Here is a 19056-nt window from a genome sequence, read left to right as displayed (position 1 = left end):
TCTGTATGACCGTAATTTCATTTCTCAGTCTCTGATAACAAAAAAATATATACGCATTAACAACATTCCATTTTTAATTTTAAGGACAGACTAACCTGCAGTTTTGCTACTTTTCACGAAAGTATTCTTTTTGAGTTTTTAATCACCTTACGACATTTTGCAATAACTCCACCGTCTTGATTTTTCTCTTTCCATGATAATTTTGTAACATAACCCTTTAATTTCCTGCAAAAGAAAGAACTGCGCACTGTTGATTTGCTTGGGTTTTCATGCACCGTAGAATTAAAAATTAGGCTTTCGCATTCGTATGATTTCCAGATGTTACTCCTTTTATCTTCCTTGTAGCAAGTGTCACTTGCAATAAGTTTGCACTTCAGTTTAAAGTTGTCCTTAATGAAAATCCCGGTACAGATCTGCGCCTCATCAAATTTTTTCATGCAATCTTCTAATTCCAGTAGGGAAGAGTGGGGCTAGTTGGCAGGAGGGCAAGTTTGCAATTCTTAATTTAGACGAATTGTGTGAAAGAGGTTTTATTGAAATAATTCATAGTCAAAGATGTTTATCGTGCGCACATTTGTGCAAAGTTTTATAAATTTATCCCAAATAGTTTAGGAAATAGAAAATAACGAAATTTTTTGCGTCAAATCCACAATAGTTGCGTGCTTGGTATTCATCAATTTTGATCTTTTCTTGGTATGCATATAATTTTTAAAAAATATTAGTTTTATAGAAAATTGTGTCCGCTATCGAACTGTAACAATGGATTTGTTTTAATCAATTATAAAGGAGTAATAAAAATTTTTATTTGAATAAACCCCGGGTTGGGGCAAGTTGATACATTGCAACATGGGGCATGTCGGCATAGGCATTATACTTGCATATGTATAGAGTACATGGCCTGTCAAAATGTCAGGGAATTGTAAGTCAAATTTTTGCTAGATATGACTTATGGTGAACAGTGGTATGCATTAGAGGCCAAAATTTGGCAAATTTTAAGTGTTTCACTTTATACGATGTTCACCTGTGAAATGTTTGCCTGAATTATGTATATTTTTTTTAATTTTTTGCATTTAAGGCTATTAATCTTTATGTAAGTTATCACAACTTATTTCTGAGTTTCCCACTCTAAAATAACTATAGGATTTTTGTTTATTGTAATGTTATTCTAGTTTGTTTACAACATCAACATTTCACTGAAATCTGTATTTGAAATACATGGGGCAAACTTACCCCACTACCACTGCCCACTTACCCCGTTAGTGGGGCATGTAGGCAAATTTTTTTTAGCTTTTTGAACGTTGATTTCGATATGAATTCTTCAACGTAGATCAAATAAAAAAATAGCACGAGAAAGCTGATTATCTGAGCTTTCTTTTACAATTTTTTGGGTGTCAAAATATGAAAAATTTAAGAAACCAGAGAAGAAATAAAAAAAGTTGTACCAACTAGCCCCACCCTCCCCTACTGTTGACACAAGTTTTGAAAATACTTTGGTTTACAGCTTTCTCTATTTACACAGAATGTAACTGAATTTCGTTTTAGAGTAATTCCTTTGACAATCTTGAATGTGTCATTAATAACTTTTGTCTAAAACAAAGTAAATAACTCTTCACCAATCTGTTGATAAGTCCAGAATTGAGGTAGAATAATTTTTTCCAATGCAATTCCCCAGTTAATTGTTGAATGAGTGTTGTCCTGTGCCTTTGGAACAGTACACTCATTTTGTTCACAGATTTTGGGATTTGTACAAGTTGAGCCAATAGAAATATCAGTTGAGTAATCTTCAACATCACAGGAGTGGACTTAAGAGTTCAAAGATGTCGATGTATTATCCATTCTTGGCTTTTTTGTGATGGTTTTTGAGACATCACATCGTTGAGTTGGGGGTTTTCTTTTCTTGTCACTTTTAGACAAATAACCTGGACAGTCTGTAATAAAACCCAAACAATTAAAAGAAGTAAAGTAATAATTTGTTGCTTTTCTTACTTGGAAAAACACTTGGAATTGCATCAGATTTTAGTCGTAACTTTTTGTATGGTGTAAAGGTAGGCTTTCCACCAATGTATTGTGTATAACCTCTCAGAATGTCACTTTCAACAAAATGATTAATGCACACTCTTGAACACTTCGTAAAAACGTAGTCTTTACGAGGAATTGCTTTTGACCATTTTAAAAGTAGATCTAAAGTTGAAGTGTAAAATAGAGGAACATTTTCCTTTTGGGACTTTTTTTCGGATTTGTACCCTGTTTTACAATTGGGTACACAACAAATCGTAGGCATGGTGAACGAAAAATAACCCCTCAGTTACTTGCGCTTCATCAAAACAACAAACTAAACCCACAATAACAACAAAACACAAAACTCTGAACTTGGGCGCGTCAAGTGGCGAATCAGACGAATCAGGATTCGTCTGATTGCTCTGATTACACTGATTTTCCACTAGATGGCCTGCTTGCTGTTTCTAGGTACACAGCGTTGCCAATTTTTGTATGGGCAGACGGAAAAATTTAGGAAAACAATGAGGGAACTAATAGCGATTCTTAGTGTGTTTTTAGAAATGATGAACGAAGAAGACGATGAAATCGAAGTGATCGTGAATGAATTGTCGCCTAGTTTAGCGTTGTTTTTGGCAATACAGAACCATCGTCTGGGACCTACAAGTTTTGTTGGGATTACCAATTATATCCAATATACCGTCGAACGGTACACAGACGAATTGTTTAAACAGCATTTTAGGATGTCACGAACGGCATTCCACGTATTACGAATATTAATTGTTGTACATCTTTCGATGCATTTAAGAATTGCTGATATGCACATTCAGGAACTTATACGGCGATTTGAAACATTTCCAGAGGTGACTACAAAAGTAGCTTACGTCCCACCTGATGTGAAATTATACTTAACAATATGGACACTGGGAAACCAAGATTCATTCCGTGCAATTGGGGATAGATTTGGCATGATGAAAGGTAAGAAAAGGCAAATTCAGTTGTGCAAGAAACTGCATGTGATAAATTTGACGTCCTACAGGTGATGCCCATTTTATATTTCTCACCACTTGCCTGATTATTAAAGCTAATTCAACTAATTTTATTACATGGCCGCACCGTAACCAACTGGTGGATGTCAGTGAGCAATTTTCGCTTCCCTACACAATTGGTTAGTTAATTTACTGTTTTGTTTTCATTCATTGGGCCTCCAAGTTTCAAATCTGTTGTGCCTGTCATTCATAGCCGTCGTGGACAGCAGTTTAATCAAAATCTATCAGCCAATGCAGCATTTCGCTGCTTACACATGCCGAAAGAAATTTTGTGCAGTTATTTTGCAAGCAACTAGCACGAAAAGTTTTAAATTCACCAGTGTTAGCACGGGCTGGCCGGGTTCCATGCACGATGCCCGTGTGTTTGAGAATAGCGCATTAGGACGACAGCTACCGCAAATACTTGGGGGTATTATAGTATTATCGCACTACATTATTTTATTACTAAGCGTTACATTCAATTACAGGAACTGGTTATCATATATTGGGAGATCAGGCTTATCCGCTTTCTGATTACCTCATGAAATCATACCCAAGAACGAGGTTAACCGAAGTAAGTATTCATATCTGTTCTTCTACCATTGTTTGGTACCTGCACTACCTTTTAATTTTGTTATGTACTTTGATTAGACGCGTCGCAGGTTCAACCGCACTTTGAATAGTGACCGGGCATGCATAGAACGCGCATTTGCGTTATTAAAAAATAAATGGCGGAGACTAAAATTTTTATACATGCTACGGCTGGACCTCATTCCCAGCGTTATCATAACTGCTTGCTGTCTCCACAACTTCGTCATCGAAATAGATGGAATCGACCAGGGGCTTTTGCAAGGCGCGGAAGTTGATGAAAACGAAGATCACTTCTATGAAGACAACAACAATAGGTTGAATGGCAAAGGAAAACGTGACCGAATAGGGTCTATGCTGGAATTCTGAAGAAAATACATCAATGACTCAATAATCTCTTTTCATGGTTTTTTTTTGCAGCTCGACACGAGGAATCATTGAAAAAAATGCATTTATTTTTCTTAAACGAAAATACAGAAATTTTTCTTACAGTGAGCAACTGAAACATTACAACTGAGATCATGTTCAACTGAGATCACTTCTGAGTTTCTTTTAATGAAAGGATAGGAATAAGAGCGAATTTCTTTTCTTCTGCGTTTTTTAACAGCCCTTCTACGGCCGTTGCCAGGCGGCCATACACGACAAGTTTTTCTTTTTGGGTTGCAACTAGAGCTTTTAGAGCTTCACCTCTATTTCTTTCGGCATCTAAAAGCAGTTGATTCCAGTCCGACTTAGGGCAGGAATCCTCAAAGTTTCTTTTCTGGACGGCCGGCCAGTGTTATACCCTAAAAAAGAACGTATGAATAACGGTTGAATAACCAAAAGAGTTTCATACCCAAACAGTACATACCTTGGCTTCTCGTACTTCGCCATCAACAACCTCTGCTACTTGTTCAAGGGTGACGACAGGGTTATTTTTTAATAACACATCCATTTTTGCCATGAATGGCCATTCAGCTTGGCGTTGGGAGGACTTATTTTGCAACGGGGAAGTCAGCTTGTGGTAGCGCTGCTTAAGGTTGCGCCACTTTGCACTGCAATCTGCGTCAGAACGGTTGAATATGCCCTGCTTTTTCATTTTTTCAGCCATCTGTAAAATAAGAAATGTATTACAAAACGGTGTGATAGTGAAAATAATGGTTGAATACACTATGGACGTCAAAACAATATCTTACCTTTTTCCAAAGGGTTGCTTTTTTCACATTTGGCAGGGAAAACTGAGGTAACATAATCTTCATGATGTCTAGCAGCGTAAAAGTCTCCTCTCGGCTCCATTTCCGTCCGTCAACGATCTCGTCTTCTGACTCCCTTTCTACAGGACCAGAAATCGATGGTTTGGGTGTAGCTTTCTTCGAAGGAAGCAAGACTTTTGTTGGCATTTTTGACACCTCGTCAAGCTCGTTGATTTGGTCAGGATCGGGATCCACATCGTCCCCATAAAATCCTGAGTAATCAGGTGGAGCAGAAGACTGCCGAGCCATGTGTGTAGGTGGAGCCACACGTCTCTTTTTTCGTCCTTGGGTGACATGATGGACCCCGTCCCCTACCTCATTAGCCTCAGTTTCTGCTAGTTGAAAGGAAGAAGAATCAATATACCAAAAACTGACTTAACATGACTGGCCATTTTTTTGTGGGATCTATGCCTTCACGAAGCATGACACGCAGTTTTTCCTGGACGCCTTCAACCAATTCATCAATATATAGTCACATTTTCGTGGTCCTAAATGGCGTAAAACATAGAAAAATTTTAACTTACACGTGTTAAGATTGTCCATCATGGTGGGTGTGAGATACAGCCCGATATCCCCTTCCGAAAAATTAAATATAATAAAATGTTCCGTAACTCCACATTCTATTCTATTTTCCATATTCATTTTAAACGACGTGTTTTTTTTCAAAGGTACAAGCACTACACACCACGCGCTATCTTTCTGCTAGTAGGGACCGCAATAACAATGCACCCCTAGATTTACCTGATTTCTTGAAGCCTCGTAGCGGCAATCAGGTCGAACTACACTTTACATAGGGCCTTATGGAAAATCCTGATTCGTCTGATTTGCCACTTGACGCGTCCCTGATTTCTTGAAGCCTCGTACGGCAATCAGGTCGAACTACACTTTACATAGGGCCTTATGGAAAATCCTGATTCGTCTGATTTTCCACTTGACGCGCCCCTTATACAAGAAAGAGTTAAACAGCCAAGCTGTCAAGCAAAGTGGTGTGTCGGTAAAGTGCAGGGTGCAGGTGCAGGTTGGACGGGGGGTAAAGTGCGGAACCCGGAGTGCAGGGGCACTGCACTTTCCCCAACCGAGCGGCTCCCTTGGTAAAATGCAGGTTTGGAATTCTACACCAAAATGCAGGTTAGGAATTATTTAGTGTCTACACTCTGTTGCGCGATGAATCGCGATGAAATGAAATTCAACACACCGAGAGATTAAAACAATTACTTGATTGTATTTTTGGGTTAACATCTTGGTAGGCACTAGGCAGTTGATTGGAAATTGGAATAAACTGAAAAATTAATTTTTCTGAAAAGTTGAGCAAATCCAATTCACTTTAGTAGACTTAAGGTTCTTCATTAATTTTTCTGACAAGTTGAGCAAATCCAATCCACTTTAGTAGACTTAGAGGCCTTCTTTGGAATTTTTTCACATCCATCATGAAACGAGAGTTTGCATGTCTTACAAACAACGAGCAACTTGTACTTTTTTACGACACAGTCTGGATCGTACCAGGGCATCTGACATTTGCAAAATAAATCAAATGATACGATTTTTTTAGGCCTCCAATTTTTGCATGAAATGGTGGACTTTAACACGGGGAAAGGCTCCATTTTTTTAAACAAGAGGCACTCTCTGAGATGATCGCGCATACGGGCAGTGTCTAATCGCATTTCAGATGGATTCAAATTAAAAGCAAGGACAGTAGAAAATGCGATTGAATATACCCCACAATTTAATCCATCTTTTTGCACTTGACATGGCATAAGAGATATAGTAAGCTTTCCGATTGGTGTCTTGCATAGTTGAGCGATGCAATACACAACGTGAGGATGAGGCTCAGTTGTATCGAGACTATCGTAAAGCAACACGTTATTCGGATTGATTCCGAAACCTTGAGCAGCCATCACCCAATGGTTATTATGTATGTTTATAATCTGAATCCATTTTTTTGAATCAGCTCGATCGAATCGTAAAATGGCTCCCCACTGAAAGCTGATTAGGGCGTCAATATCCGGAAACTGTTGTCTGAGTAATCCCATCGCCCCATTGATGCTTAAATCAGTAAGCCAGTTATTAGGACCAACTTCATTAGGAATGTCATTGGATAAGATAAGCATTCCGACCCGTTTGTCATTGTTTTTTGTTCTCTTGTTTTTTTTTTTGGGGGGGGGGAGCTGGTTTCGTCAGATCTTCTACCTTTACAGGCCTTTTGTTTTGAAGACCACGACGAGGGACGTTAGTGTTTGTGGTTTCAGCTTAAGTCTAAAAAAAAAAACAGTTGATGAGACACGATAACGATTGATTAGTTAATTTCAACCTCTTTAGTGGGTCCTGCAATAGAGGTGCTTTCTTCGGAAATACGTTGATCTTCATCTTTTTTAGTAGGAACGTTGGATATAGGATCGTCGGGTCCTGCAATAGAGGTGCTTTCTTCGGAAATACGTTGATCTTCATCTGTTTTAGTAGGAACGTTGGATCACGGTCTACCAGGAGAGGTACCCAAACGCCGTATCCCTTTCGTCAGCCAGAATAATCAAGGGACTTAGAAGCTTCCACAAAATGCCGCTTGGAACGCGGGCGTAGCTTGGTCCCAAGATGTGTGTAAAGCGTCTGTCATTGCGTGGTGTTCTGTTGTTCTGTCTTACAGATCTTGTTGTGCGTTTTGAATTTTTAACTGATTTCACACCTTTAATGCCTTTAATTTAAATTTTCTTGTATTTCAAAATGGTGAAGTACTTTGTGACGGGTTGCTCTATAGGATTTCTCAGATGTAAAGAAAAAATTAAAATTAATTGAATGAAATTGTGAATTATTCTAGTCGAAATCGAAATGCTGCCTGCGTATGTCTTTATTTACGACATTATTTTCTTTAGTTGTCAAACATATTTCCTAAATGTGAAATTGTAACCTTTTACAAGTATTTTTAACTTTCAATAAAAACCCAGTTATAATTGCAAAAAAATTGAGAAATGTATTTCAAACCATATCATATGTTTCGAAATTCAATTGATCGTAGTTCGTATACCCGCCAAGTTTTGGAGAGTTGGGACCAAGCTACGCCCGCGATCCTAGCGGCAAATTAGGGAAGCTTCTGAGTCCCTTGATTAGTCTGCTGCCATGGCATTTGGGTACCTCTACTGGTAGACCGTGGTTGGATACAGGATCGTCAGGTCCTGCAATAGAGGTGCTTTCTTCGGAAATACGTTGATCTTCATCTGTTTTAGTAGGAACGTTGGATATAGGATCGTCGGTCTTCTCACTCGTTTTCTAGTTGAAAGTGTTCACGTTACCAATAGATCAAAACTGAATGAGTTGTAATTATAAAGATATCCTACTTCTTCACAAGGAACAACATTCTCATTGTCTTTAGTGGATATTCCAGGTGGTTTGCATGAATTGGTATTGCTGGGTTCAGGTTGATACTTTTTAAAAACGTCGATCAGTCTCTTAATTGTAATGTAGGGTGGTTCACTGACATCGAGGCTTTCGAGTTCGTCGGTAAAATAATCCATTAGCGAATTGAAGTCCGAAGATAATCAATAGTTTAACCTCACTTTGAGGTAGCTCTGTTCAATTGATTTTTGAATTTTTGCGTCTCCAATTCCTGTTAAATTCTTACGGTAAGCTGAAAGTAACTAAAATCCCACAAAAAGAAGAGGTAAAATTTTTGGAGAGTAACAGATAATTAAATGGAATTGACATGCCTTTACAAACTGCGCAGTTTACTTCTGGGGCGATCCGTCATCTTTTGCACTGCCAGCGTCATCTTTTGATTTTCGATCAACATCGGCATACCTTGGCTGCTTGCGACCAGATAATTTATCTGCTTTCTGTCGGTTTCGCTTTTACAATAGCGTTGCATTTGGTTTTTTACTTTTGCTGTTATGAAATCCTATCGACAGTTGCACTGCTAAAATATGCACACATATCCTTGTCGGGTTGCAAGAGCATTTCACAATCGGGAAAAGCCGAACCAACCGTGGTTCTGTAACAGCGTGGATCGTAAATGTTTGCCTTGAAGTATTGAGTTCAACACTATTTCCTTCAATGAATGCGACTGCTTGCTCATAACAAGACTGCAGAGCTGTCTTGTTATTAGGAAGCTCAACTCTTTCCGATGCTGCTGGTTGTGAGTCCTGGCACTGAATGTCAAACACAGAAAAAAGGTAGCACAGTGTGGATGAATAGAAAGTCGATAGGATCTATTTTTTGTGTTATTAGCCTACCATTTTTTCAGCTTTCTTGACAGCATCTTTAACATCACTCATAATTTGATCCACCGTTTTAATCTCGTTTAGTTGCGGACTATCTTTTTCCAAGTTGTAAGTCCCTGTTAAATGATCACAGAAGGTATGTTCACCTCCGATATTGTATCTAGAACCAATAAAAAACAATTAGCTAAAATATATATAAAAGTGCAAATATCGAATATACCTCGAACGCATTATTTGAGTATCGTATGAATGGAACAAACGATAGAGAATCAAGATCATAACGTCAATTGCTGATTCTTTCCAATCGGTGAACTGTTTCATGACTCGGTTAAACGACTCTGATCGGTTAGTTGTAACCAGAGTTGAAACGAGCTTCACGAGAGCTTGAGCTTTAGCTCAAAAGCTCACTCATTTTGTGAGCTTTGAGCTTGAGCATCCCTCTTTTTGAAAAAGTGTGAGCTTGAACTTGAGCTTTTGCCTTATGAGCGGAAGCCCACGCTTGTGGCGCCATCTAGCGGCCAAAATTGAAAGTGGTTGCCGAAATGAGACAAGTCTACACGTTTGGAGGTGGAAAGCTGTCTGTGCTACTTGTTAATAGCCTAGCCTATACTAGTTGCTTATGCTTACAGTTACGACGCTTTAGCTTAGTGATTGAACTGAACAAATAAAAACATAAACTTGTGAGTTGTGTCTTAAATATCGGTTTTCTGTAGTTAATTGCTTAATTCACACTAATTTTTGTTCAAATTAAAACCAGGAAATCTGAAACTGAAAGTCTTAAACTCTTTAGAGAGTAGAGACTAATGAGAAATAGCGTCAAAAAAGCGAACAGCTTCTACAAGTTTACAAAGTCAAAGTCATGTGGGTGATGTAGGTGGTGATGATCAAGTTGATTGTGAAACTGTAAATGTAGAGAATAATGATTCTGGCAGCGATGGGCATGATTCTGGCAGATTTGTCATTCTCATTCAATGTTAGACCATTGAGCATTGACCGCTTTCTCATGTAAGCAAATCTGAAAAAAATACACCGTTTTGATTGTCAGTTGTCAAAGGTAATCTATTAATAAAAAGAAATTGGAAATGAGCTAGAGCGAACGTGAGCTTGAGCTTGAGCTCCGCTCACTTTTAGGCCGTGAGCGGAGAGCTTGAGCTAAGCTCACGTTTCTAATGCGCTAGTTTCAACTCTGGTTGTAACTGAATCCACCCCATATTTAGAAAATGACCAGCGACCAATTCGATCGATGTCAGGGTGGATATTGTCGTAGAAGTAGGCATAGAAGGACTGAAAGCAATTTCAATTTAATAGACAACTACTGTTTAACATGATCATGTTGGTGAACTAATTCAATTTTTATCAGTTTACTCACCTTGTCCCAAGAAACTGACATGCTCAATAATAATTCCAAATACTCATCCTTAGAGGATGCCCTAATTAAGGTGTAGATGTCGTCAATGTATTTTTGTTGCTGCTTCCGTTTTCCAATGTTAATCAAAGCCAATTTCGATGACAGTCGGATATAACGTGATTCCAGCATCGATATGCATCAACATTAGAAAAATATTCTTTGAGGGCATTAACAATCGCAGTTTCGTCGTCAGTAACAAAGAAAATGTTTTCTGGATTTTTTAGTTCGGGAATCAACTTCGCTACTTCTCGGAAGAAAATATCGTGGCAATCCTGCAGTTTGCGTTCGTGTAGCATGTAAATGACTTGGATGAGGGGTTTTTCTTCAAACTCGGTCTCGACAAAAATCAGAACAGTGCAGTAAAAATCTCCTAGTTTAAATGTCGTATCTACGGTTAGCATTTGATTTGGTAAATCTTTTCTCCCCAAAATTGCACGTAATTTAGTGAGCAAAGCGTCATTGTAACCAAAAACAACCACGTTAGGGAACAGCCGATAATACGTTATAAATTCCTTTACTTCAGCTTTCAAGTCGATGATGTTGTAAAACGCGTCATGACAAAAGCGATCACTTCTTCTTTAATTCTTTTTTATGTTTCTAACTTGTTCTATATCACGTGGAGCGTCGACTAAATGTCGGATTAGATCTTTTGGTCCCCTTTTGGTCCCCAGTAAGCAGTTTTCTAAAGATCGTGCTAGGAGCTCCATTTTTCTTCCGTATTTCATCAAATAAATCAAGATTGGTACGAACGTACGGCGTCGTTAGTTTTGCCTTCCATTTCGAGTTGCCGTGTAGAAACTGAGTCACAACAGTATCGTCTCTGCAATAACGGATAAATTTTCTAGATGGAATGCCCGGATGACAATACACTGACCGAGTGAAGTCACTGGTCGTTGGATACTTTCAATCTTTCTTCGGCCCAGTTATTAACAGAAAATACGTTGCCCGTATTCCGGAATTGAAGGTATGACATCCGTTGTTTCGCCAACGAAATCCATCAGCCCTCCATCCATCTACACATATCATATATAATAGGATATATAAATAGGAGAATCATGTTTACAAAATTAAACCATTTAATTGCTAGTTCACGTGGTGTGTAGAATTGCTTAAATGGTGTCTTAAGAAACCACAAATAAAATAAGGCTTGTTCACACCGGACACAAGCTATAATAAGAGTCCATGCTGATGCAAACGTAAATTGGAAGCTTATTTCAAAGGTGAACCAGGCTAAAGATCAAAGAGCTTTTACCATCTCCGTCGAACAAGTATGAATGCCCACCCTTGGGATTGATAGGCTGAATCGAAATCGCATTAGCTTTGTTGAAGATGTCCAATGTTGGTATAAAAGTCGTGTTTGCACGGTCCTCGGTAACAGAATCATCATCACTTTGATCACTATCACTGGCTTCCTTCTTCAACATAACGTCAACCTGTCGCTCTACTGGGCAAGAACTAACTTAACTACTTAAAGTGTCGATTACTCTAGTGGGAGACCTCTGGGGAAATATAAGGACGCTACTGGTCAATTCAGGAGGAATGGAAAGGAGGGGAGCGTAAGAAGTGTCTGGAGATTCAATTGTTTTGTTTAAAAAGCGTAAAAATAGACATTAAAAAAACCACACCCTGCACTCCGGGTTTCGCACTTTACCCCCCGTCCAACCTGCACCTGCACCCTGCACTTTACCGACACCCCATTAAAACGTTCGGTTTTCAAGGGTATGTTATGTCTTGTTATGAATTATTTATTCGTTTAAGTTTAAACCTTCTATTTTAAAATAGCTTACAACTACGCAAGCGCCTTTTCTTTTGAGGCCATCTTGAATTACAAAACTGCAATTTAAAAAATTCTTCTAGTTACAAGTTTTAGATCTTACGCCTTTAGTAAATAAAAGAACATGGAGCAAATCTTTACCGGAAAAGAAATTTTTGTAATGCCGAAATCCGTTACTTCACCCTTTGATATTGTGAAACGTGAATTAGACAACATTATTTTGCAAAATGGCGGAAGTGTTACTTCTTATCCAGGTAATTTTAGCTTATTTTGGGATCTACATCATTCAATCTTATATTATATGAACTACTTTACTTTATTTATGGAGAAATATATTTTGCGTTATAGCCAATATTGTGAATCTGTAAACAAAAGGATATGCAAGACAAAGAATGAAGCTGATTATTTCATCGTGGATCTACAGGTCTCCAACAGCACGATATTGTCTTCCCTTTGAAAATGAAGATTTCTTTATAATCGTAACATTTTGTCTCCCTCCACCTGCCAGAGAATCCTATAGCTGTAATGCTTCTAGAGGTTGGACTTACGTCACAGACAGCAGCGATGAAGACAAAAAATATTTTCTTTTCTTTCTTCTAAGTTCCAATAAAATAATCAGGGGATGTACAGTACCCGCCCTTAGTATCCGAACGTTAAGGCCATTTAACCTAGCATCTTAGAGCGAATGGTGTGTAGCGCGGATAGAGAAATGGGGTAGTAAAAATTAAAATAAAGCAAAAAAAAAAATTCTATTGTTTAATAAACAATAAGCTATCCAGAAATTTTTTTAAAAATTGTTTACCTACAAGATTAGATTTGATTTGATTTGATTTGACTAGCATGTTAGTCATAAATTATCTGAACACCCATTCGCCCTATAGGGTTCCAAATAACGCATTTATTGTTGATAATCGATTTCGACTCCATCAATTATGTTTTTACTTTGATCGATTGATTGCAATCGGGGTTGCATCCCCGATTAGGCACCCCGATTGAGATCGGGTTCAATCATTTTCATCCCAAACCCCGAACGCCCAGCCCCCAACCCCGAATTTCGAAACCCGATTGGCAAAAGGTGCCCCGATTAGGGTTTCGGCCGATCCCTATTGGTGAGTCAGAGCGCGCAAAAACTGTCTCTTTGAATTTAAGTCCGGCAACGCTGCCGGAGGAGTAGGGGAATCGGAAACGAAGGGCGGAGCTTCGTGTGGACGGACAGTCTCGACCTCACCACCAACCTGAACACTAGTCTGTTTCATTTCCGCAACTTGTTTGAAATCCTTCACGTCATTTCAGATTGGGGTTAGGATTGTGGCAATGAGTATAAATACAAAAAATTTCGATCCTAAAGTGAAATTTACTATCCCCGCCGTGCTTTTTACATTTCGATTTAGGCTTTTTTTTATATTTTTTTGTGCGCTTTGGTATTGGTTTTCAGTTTTTTTTAACGTCACTTGCACCACTTATTAACTACTATTGTACGGATATTTGGGCCAAAAATTAAAAAAAATAAGAAGAATTAGTATCCCCACCGAGCATTTTTCAAAAAAAGTCATGTTTTTTTTCATTTTAAATACTTAATTATTAAAAAATACATTAATTCATTTCAACTTTTACATTTTAGTAAAGTTTTACAGATGAAAAAAGTTAAACCATGTTTAGATTAGATTTATCAAAAGATTCTACTCGCTTCCTGTGGTCTTCGATGACTTGAAATAAAAATTCTTTTTGTTGATCGTTTTGGCAGACGTCCTTAAAATCGCTAATCAATTTGACCCCGCGTTCGGCACAGTCATTAACTACTTCTAGTTGATGAACAAACTGTTTAATTATATGATAGTCCCCCATTCAATTCCAATATTTTACAGGGAGTTGCATTCAGTCTGTTTGACAGTTCGATATACCCATCAATGAGAACATTTTCCAAGATCGTGGACCGATAAGCGACAACAACAGTGGTATTTCTTCAATATTGAAATCAGGGAACGACGGTTTCCCAGGGGGAAATTCATTAGGTTTCGGGGTATTGAACAGTTTATGAGCGACGAGAAATCGTGTTGTATCTGACAAGTTTTCATTGAAAATACACAACACAACAAGTTCTTCGATTAGATACCACAAATATCGCTTACATGACGTGATAGCAGCACCAGCAATTTCCTTACATTCCTTTTCATACCAAGTCATTGCGCCGATAAACTTAAGATCGTCAATTGGAGCAAAACAAGCAATACGTGACCGAAGAAAAACTTTTGTGTAAAAGAGCGAAACGAACAGGGCCATTTTTTTAATTGTCGAATAGTCTTCGTCATCGAGTTCTATATGATCTGATAAGAGATACATTTTGAGAATGGATATACTCTTGCTCATAAACCTGGCGTGGTGCACAGCACCCGGTTTGCGAATCCGAAATTTACGGGAGCCAGGAAGATAACCCCCGAGAAAATGACAGTTAATTCTAATAGTTCCCTGTAGTCAGCTCTGGGAAATGAATCTTTTCCAAGACATTCTTTCAAGACATCCATTTAAGTACCACTGTAGCTTCGATGTGGATGTTGCTCTTCTCATCAGATGGCCAATCGAAAATTTTGAAGTCAAGGTTGTCATGATCAAGATTTCCCCATTGAGACTTGAAGCCTTTAAATAGTAAGTCATCAGGGCCTGATGTTGCCCCAGTAATTGCTTTCCATATGTTCTTTATATGAGTCTCGTAAATATGGTGACAGCAGGCGGGCCATAGAAGTTAGTGTTTCAGTTCACGCTCGATCAAGACAGCGCAACCATTTCTTATTCCAGTGTTGCTAGCTGTAGTGTCGAAGACCATAGCAATAGCATTATTGGTCAATTGCCAAGTTTCCAACACATTAATGACAGCATCCTTTTGTGAAAGGCCAGTAGAGTCTTTTATGAAAGGAACCCCAATAACCTTAGGTCTAGTTAAAAAAAGCATTTAGTATTAAGTATTTCGAACAATTAGGAATATGTCTTACCCAGAACTAGCACCGCTCACAATGATCGCAACTCGCTCTTCTTTGTTCCCTGTGACGAACTCGATCATTTTTCGAATCCCAGTGGATAACAGAATACTTGGGCTTTTCTTTTAACCAGCTTTCCATTATTTCCTTTGCTAATTTTTCACGTTAACATGTTCTTTGTCGCCACACCATTGATGTCGATAAGGAGAACTGGCCTAATTCAGCACCACCAATGTTAACAAGTCTAGACTGAAGCAGAAGATGCCCTCTTATAGAAAGCCCTATTCGGTCGGCCACTTGTGAAGTCGCTTTAGTTATACCATTAGCTGGGATCACAAGCGAAACTTTGTTGTTTTTCATGACGTCAGCTACGTCATTGTTATCACCTTCAACAGCATCACTCTGCTCGATTACTTCACGTATTTCGTCATTTGTTAGGGCATGATTGTGTGAACGAATGATTTGGGGTTCAGCACTTTTACTTCTCCGTAAGTTTTCTTCTTCGAATCGCACCCTTTTCCTTGTTTCAATTGCAATGCTTTGCTGGTCGATGTTACTCATATGCCAAGTGTGACTCCCTCGTTGGTTTTCTAAAAAATCCCAGTCTTCTTTCCATGTTTTTTTACGAGATGCTTTCAGTTGTTCTAACGCGTCATCAGCCGAAATATTACAGAGTTCACTGAATTCTTCGTGCAATGTAGTAAGTTTTTTCTGCAATGCAGGATTGTTTTTTAAGTTCACACTTCCCTCCTTCTTCAAATGTTCCCATTTACGGTGTAGGGAAATCAATTGATGAAGTGACCGGTGTGTCGATTGTGTTGGTACCGCGGCCTTTACCCACAGAGATTCAAGCTCAATCAGAACATTTTTGAACACATCTCGCACTGCGATTTTCTTGCCTTTGCTTCTGAACCATAAATATCTGGCCAAAACAGATCTCTTTGTTGGCAATCGAATGAATTCAGCCAAATTTCTTTCCTCCGCTTTTCCGATAATGACATCACTTATACAATCACTGCGAAGATTCATTTTTCATGAACCTTTGAACAACTTCAACTTAATCTATGAACTAACTGAGGACTACACTTCAACATCCGCAGCTGCCGAATGTCGATTCTAGACTGTCTGAATGTAACGTGGTTTCATTGCCAGATTTCATTAATTAAGCGTAGCAATAAATTTATTTAATTGCTATAATAAGTTTAAAAAATTGGCTTTTCAGGTAAAAACATGGCTTTTTTTTAGAAAAATGCTCGGCGGGGATACTAATTCTTCTTATTTCTTTTATATTTTTGGCCCAAATATCCGTACAATGGTAGTTAATAAGTGGTGCAAGTGACGTTAAAAAAAACTGAAAACCAATACCAAAGCGCACAAAAAAATATAAAAAAAGCCTAAATCGAAATGTAAAAAGCACGGCGGGGATAGTAAATTTCACTTTAGGATCGAAATTCTTTGTATTTATACTCATTGCCACAATCCTAACCCCAATCTGAAATGACGTGAAGGATTTCAAAAAAGTTGCGGAAATGAAACAGACTACTGAACACATCTCGACCTCGTTTTTCGACCGTCTGCAGGCTTCATCTGAGTTAATTTGCTTCAGATTTGTCGCTTTTTCGTCGACAACGTTAAATGGTTTATTTAACTCAGGCGTATATGATTAAGTGTTTGCTAAACACAGTTGACAAAATTATGACACTTTTGCTGCCTGTGACTTCAGTAATTGCAATTCGATATCATTAATTTTTAAATAGTCTTACGCAGTCTAATTTACTGAATAAAGTTCATAAAAAGATCAATAAAAAAATATAAAAAAGCATGTATTTCCATTTGTTATAAACTAACATCTATTGTGGAGTTCACTTCAATGGTATTTTGGGATTGGGACACTATTTTCATTGGCTCCATCGTCTCTCACGCTGAGGTTGAGCCTATTTCTATCATTGACAGTGATGAAACCAACACTTGCGTTGAGGCATCCATGCCCTCAACTTGTGGCAGTTCGCCACTTTCTGAATCCAAATACATCGAAGGGTTGACTAACGGCAATAAAGAGGCATCCACATCCGTGGAGGCATCCATCCTGATGGATGAATCCATGTAAATGAAATTATCCATTCTGATGCATGAACCTAGGTGTTGCGCACGTTCACGTGCAATGGGAACGTGACAAGAGAGATGAGGGATGAAGGGTGAATAAATGATGACGAAAAAATTACTAAGGGAAAACTGACCGGCTTTGTAACAACCGTAGGTTGTTGGTGCCATTTTCTTCCATTTCCCGGGATTTCTTAATTTTTTCTTTTACCGATGCACCAGATGGATGTGGATTCTCGGCCATGATTCACGTTGGGGAAGAGGAGGTCACTTTAACGTGTGCTCACCAAAATCAAGGGAATAACTGTCATCTGCTAGTCTGGGAAAACTAAGCAGTTTCCCTAAGCGGGAAAAATTTCAGATGATTTATTAAAGTTAAGTAAACTTAAACAAAATCAGAATTTTAAAAATTTAGTGAGTCATCATCTAACGACAATTTTAAAATTTCGGTTTGCAATACTTGGAATACTTAAATTTGAAATTAAATAAATAAATTCAATTTGATTGTTTCACAGGTAGTAAAAGAATTTTTTTTTTATTTTTCGATGTAGGGATCTTCGTTTAACACGGTAATAAACAAAGCCAGGAAAAGAGACAGGCAGTTTGTTTTTCTTTTGTTAGTTTTTTGTTAGTTTTCTTAATCGGACTTAATCGGAAGAAAAATGGGAGATGGGTTCGGCGAACTGACGGTCGCATTCAAACAGGTTTCAGTATTACATTCCGAATTTCAAAATCGAATTTTCTAAAATAAAAAATAGGAAGGCCCTTGCCATCTACAATCCTGCCCGTGGGGGCAGCACTGCAAGTGACACTATGTAAATGAAGTCATCCATCCATCCGGGTGGATGCCTCCATTGGGACACCTAGAGACGTGAAATCGACCTACATAATTCAATTAATGATATTTAAATTTAGAATTAATGATAAAATAATTAGGTTTCACGTAATTATAAAAAATATTACCTCTAATAGAGATGTTGGTCTGTTTTAAAATGGTTTTTGTTCTGCCATGTAGAAATTTTTCAATTTTGTCACATGCTGAAACAGGTTAATTAGCTTATCTTTATATAGTGATTAAATAGCCGGAAGAAATTTATGTTTAACATATTGAAATCTGGGAAAATCAAACAAAACGAAGGGTAGGGGGGTGGTTTTCGTTCTGAATTTAAGTATTATTTTTACCTGGAACAGTGCAGATGGTGCTGGTTAAAAAGGATTTATATGTGATCTAGTATTATGTGGTAAGTAACCGAAAACTGCAATTTTTTTTAATTCTGATTCTAATATTTTATTTATATATTATTTTAAAGGGCCATTAGCTGATAAAGTAGTATGAAAAATTTTTGCCAGGAGCTACCGGTAGGAAGCCATATACGAACCTACATGAACCTCAGTTACTCAGTGTTCAAACCTCAGTTACGCCAAGTATACTTTGTTTGTATTGTTTATATTATTTACAAAATTTCTGTTTATTTAAAAAAAAATTTTCAATTTAGATTATCAGTCAGTTTATTTTAAATTATGTCAATTCATATAACAAAAAAAATACACTAAGGTAGGTAATTGGGAAAGCAAACAAACTAAGGTAATTCATTAACAGACATGTCAAATTCATCATTCAAATCATTATTTGTAATATTAAGGGCATGTGAGGGTACGACGGAGGGAAATGATAACTTTAGTTCTGTTACTATTTCTTCTAGGAGATACCTTATTAATAACTGAAACAAAAGTAAACTGAGTTTTTTGAAAAT

At 37.9% G+C, this 19056-nt stretch overlaps 2 protein-coding genes and 1 pseudogene across 2 annotated transcripts; 1 reads left to right on the top strand and 2 right to left on the bottom strand.

Annotated features, from left to right (window-relative positions):
• Positions 1–2081: 2081 nt before the first annotated feature.
• Positions 2082–4072, top strand: LOC123472246 (protein ANTAGONIST OF LIKE HETEROCHROMATIN PROTEIN 1-like). Its single transcript, XM_045173493.1, has 4 exons — positions 2082–3163; positions 3238–3453; positions 3512–3597; positions 3675–4072. Exons 2-4 carry the CDS (start codon positions 3276–3278, stop codon positions 3978–3980), a joined length of 570 nt encoding a protein of 189 aa, XP_045029428.1. The 5' UTR covers positions 2082–3163; positions 3238–3275; the 3' UTR covers positions 3981–4072.
• A 285-nt stretch (positions 4073–4357) lies between these two features.
• On the bottom strand, positions 4358–5092 carry LOC116923872. The gene is made up of 3 exons (XM_032930441.2): positions 4787–5092; positions 4462–4701; positions 4358–4396 (listed from the first exon to the last, which is right to left on the bottom strand). Exons 1-3 carry the CDS (start codon positions 5090–5092, stop codon positions 4358–4360), a joined length of 585 nt encoding a protein of 194 aa, XP_032786332.2.
• A 1097-nt stretch (positions 5093–6189) lies between these two features.
• On the bottom strand, positions 6190–10585 carry LOC116918645 (annotated as a pseudogene).
• Between the last annotated feature and the right edge of the window lie 8471 nt (positions 10586–19056).

This window comes from Daphnia magna, linkage group LG5, assembly GCF_020631705.1.
Source record: "Daphnia magna isolate NIES linkage group LG5, ASM2063170v1.1, whole genome shotgun sequence".
Lineage (NCBI taxonomy): Eukaryota > Metazoa > Arthropoda > Branchiopoda > Diplostraca > Daphniidae > Daphnia > Daphnia magna.
Note: the sequence above shows the minus strand (reverse complement) of the source record. Positions and strands in the feature narration are given on the sequence as shown.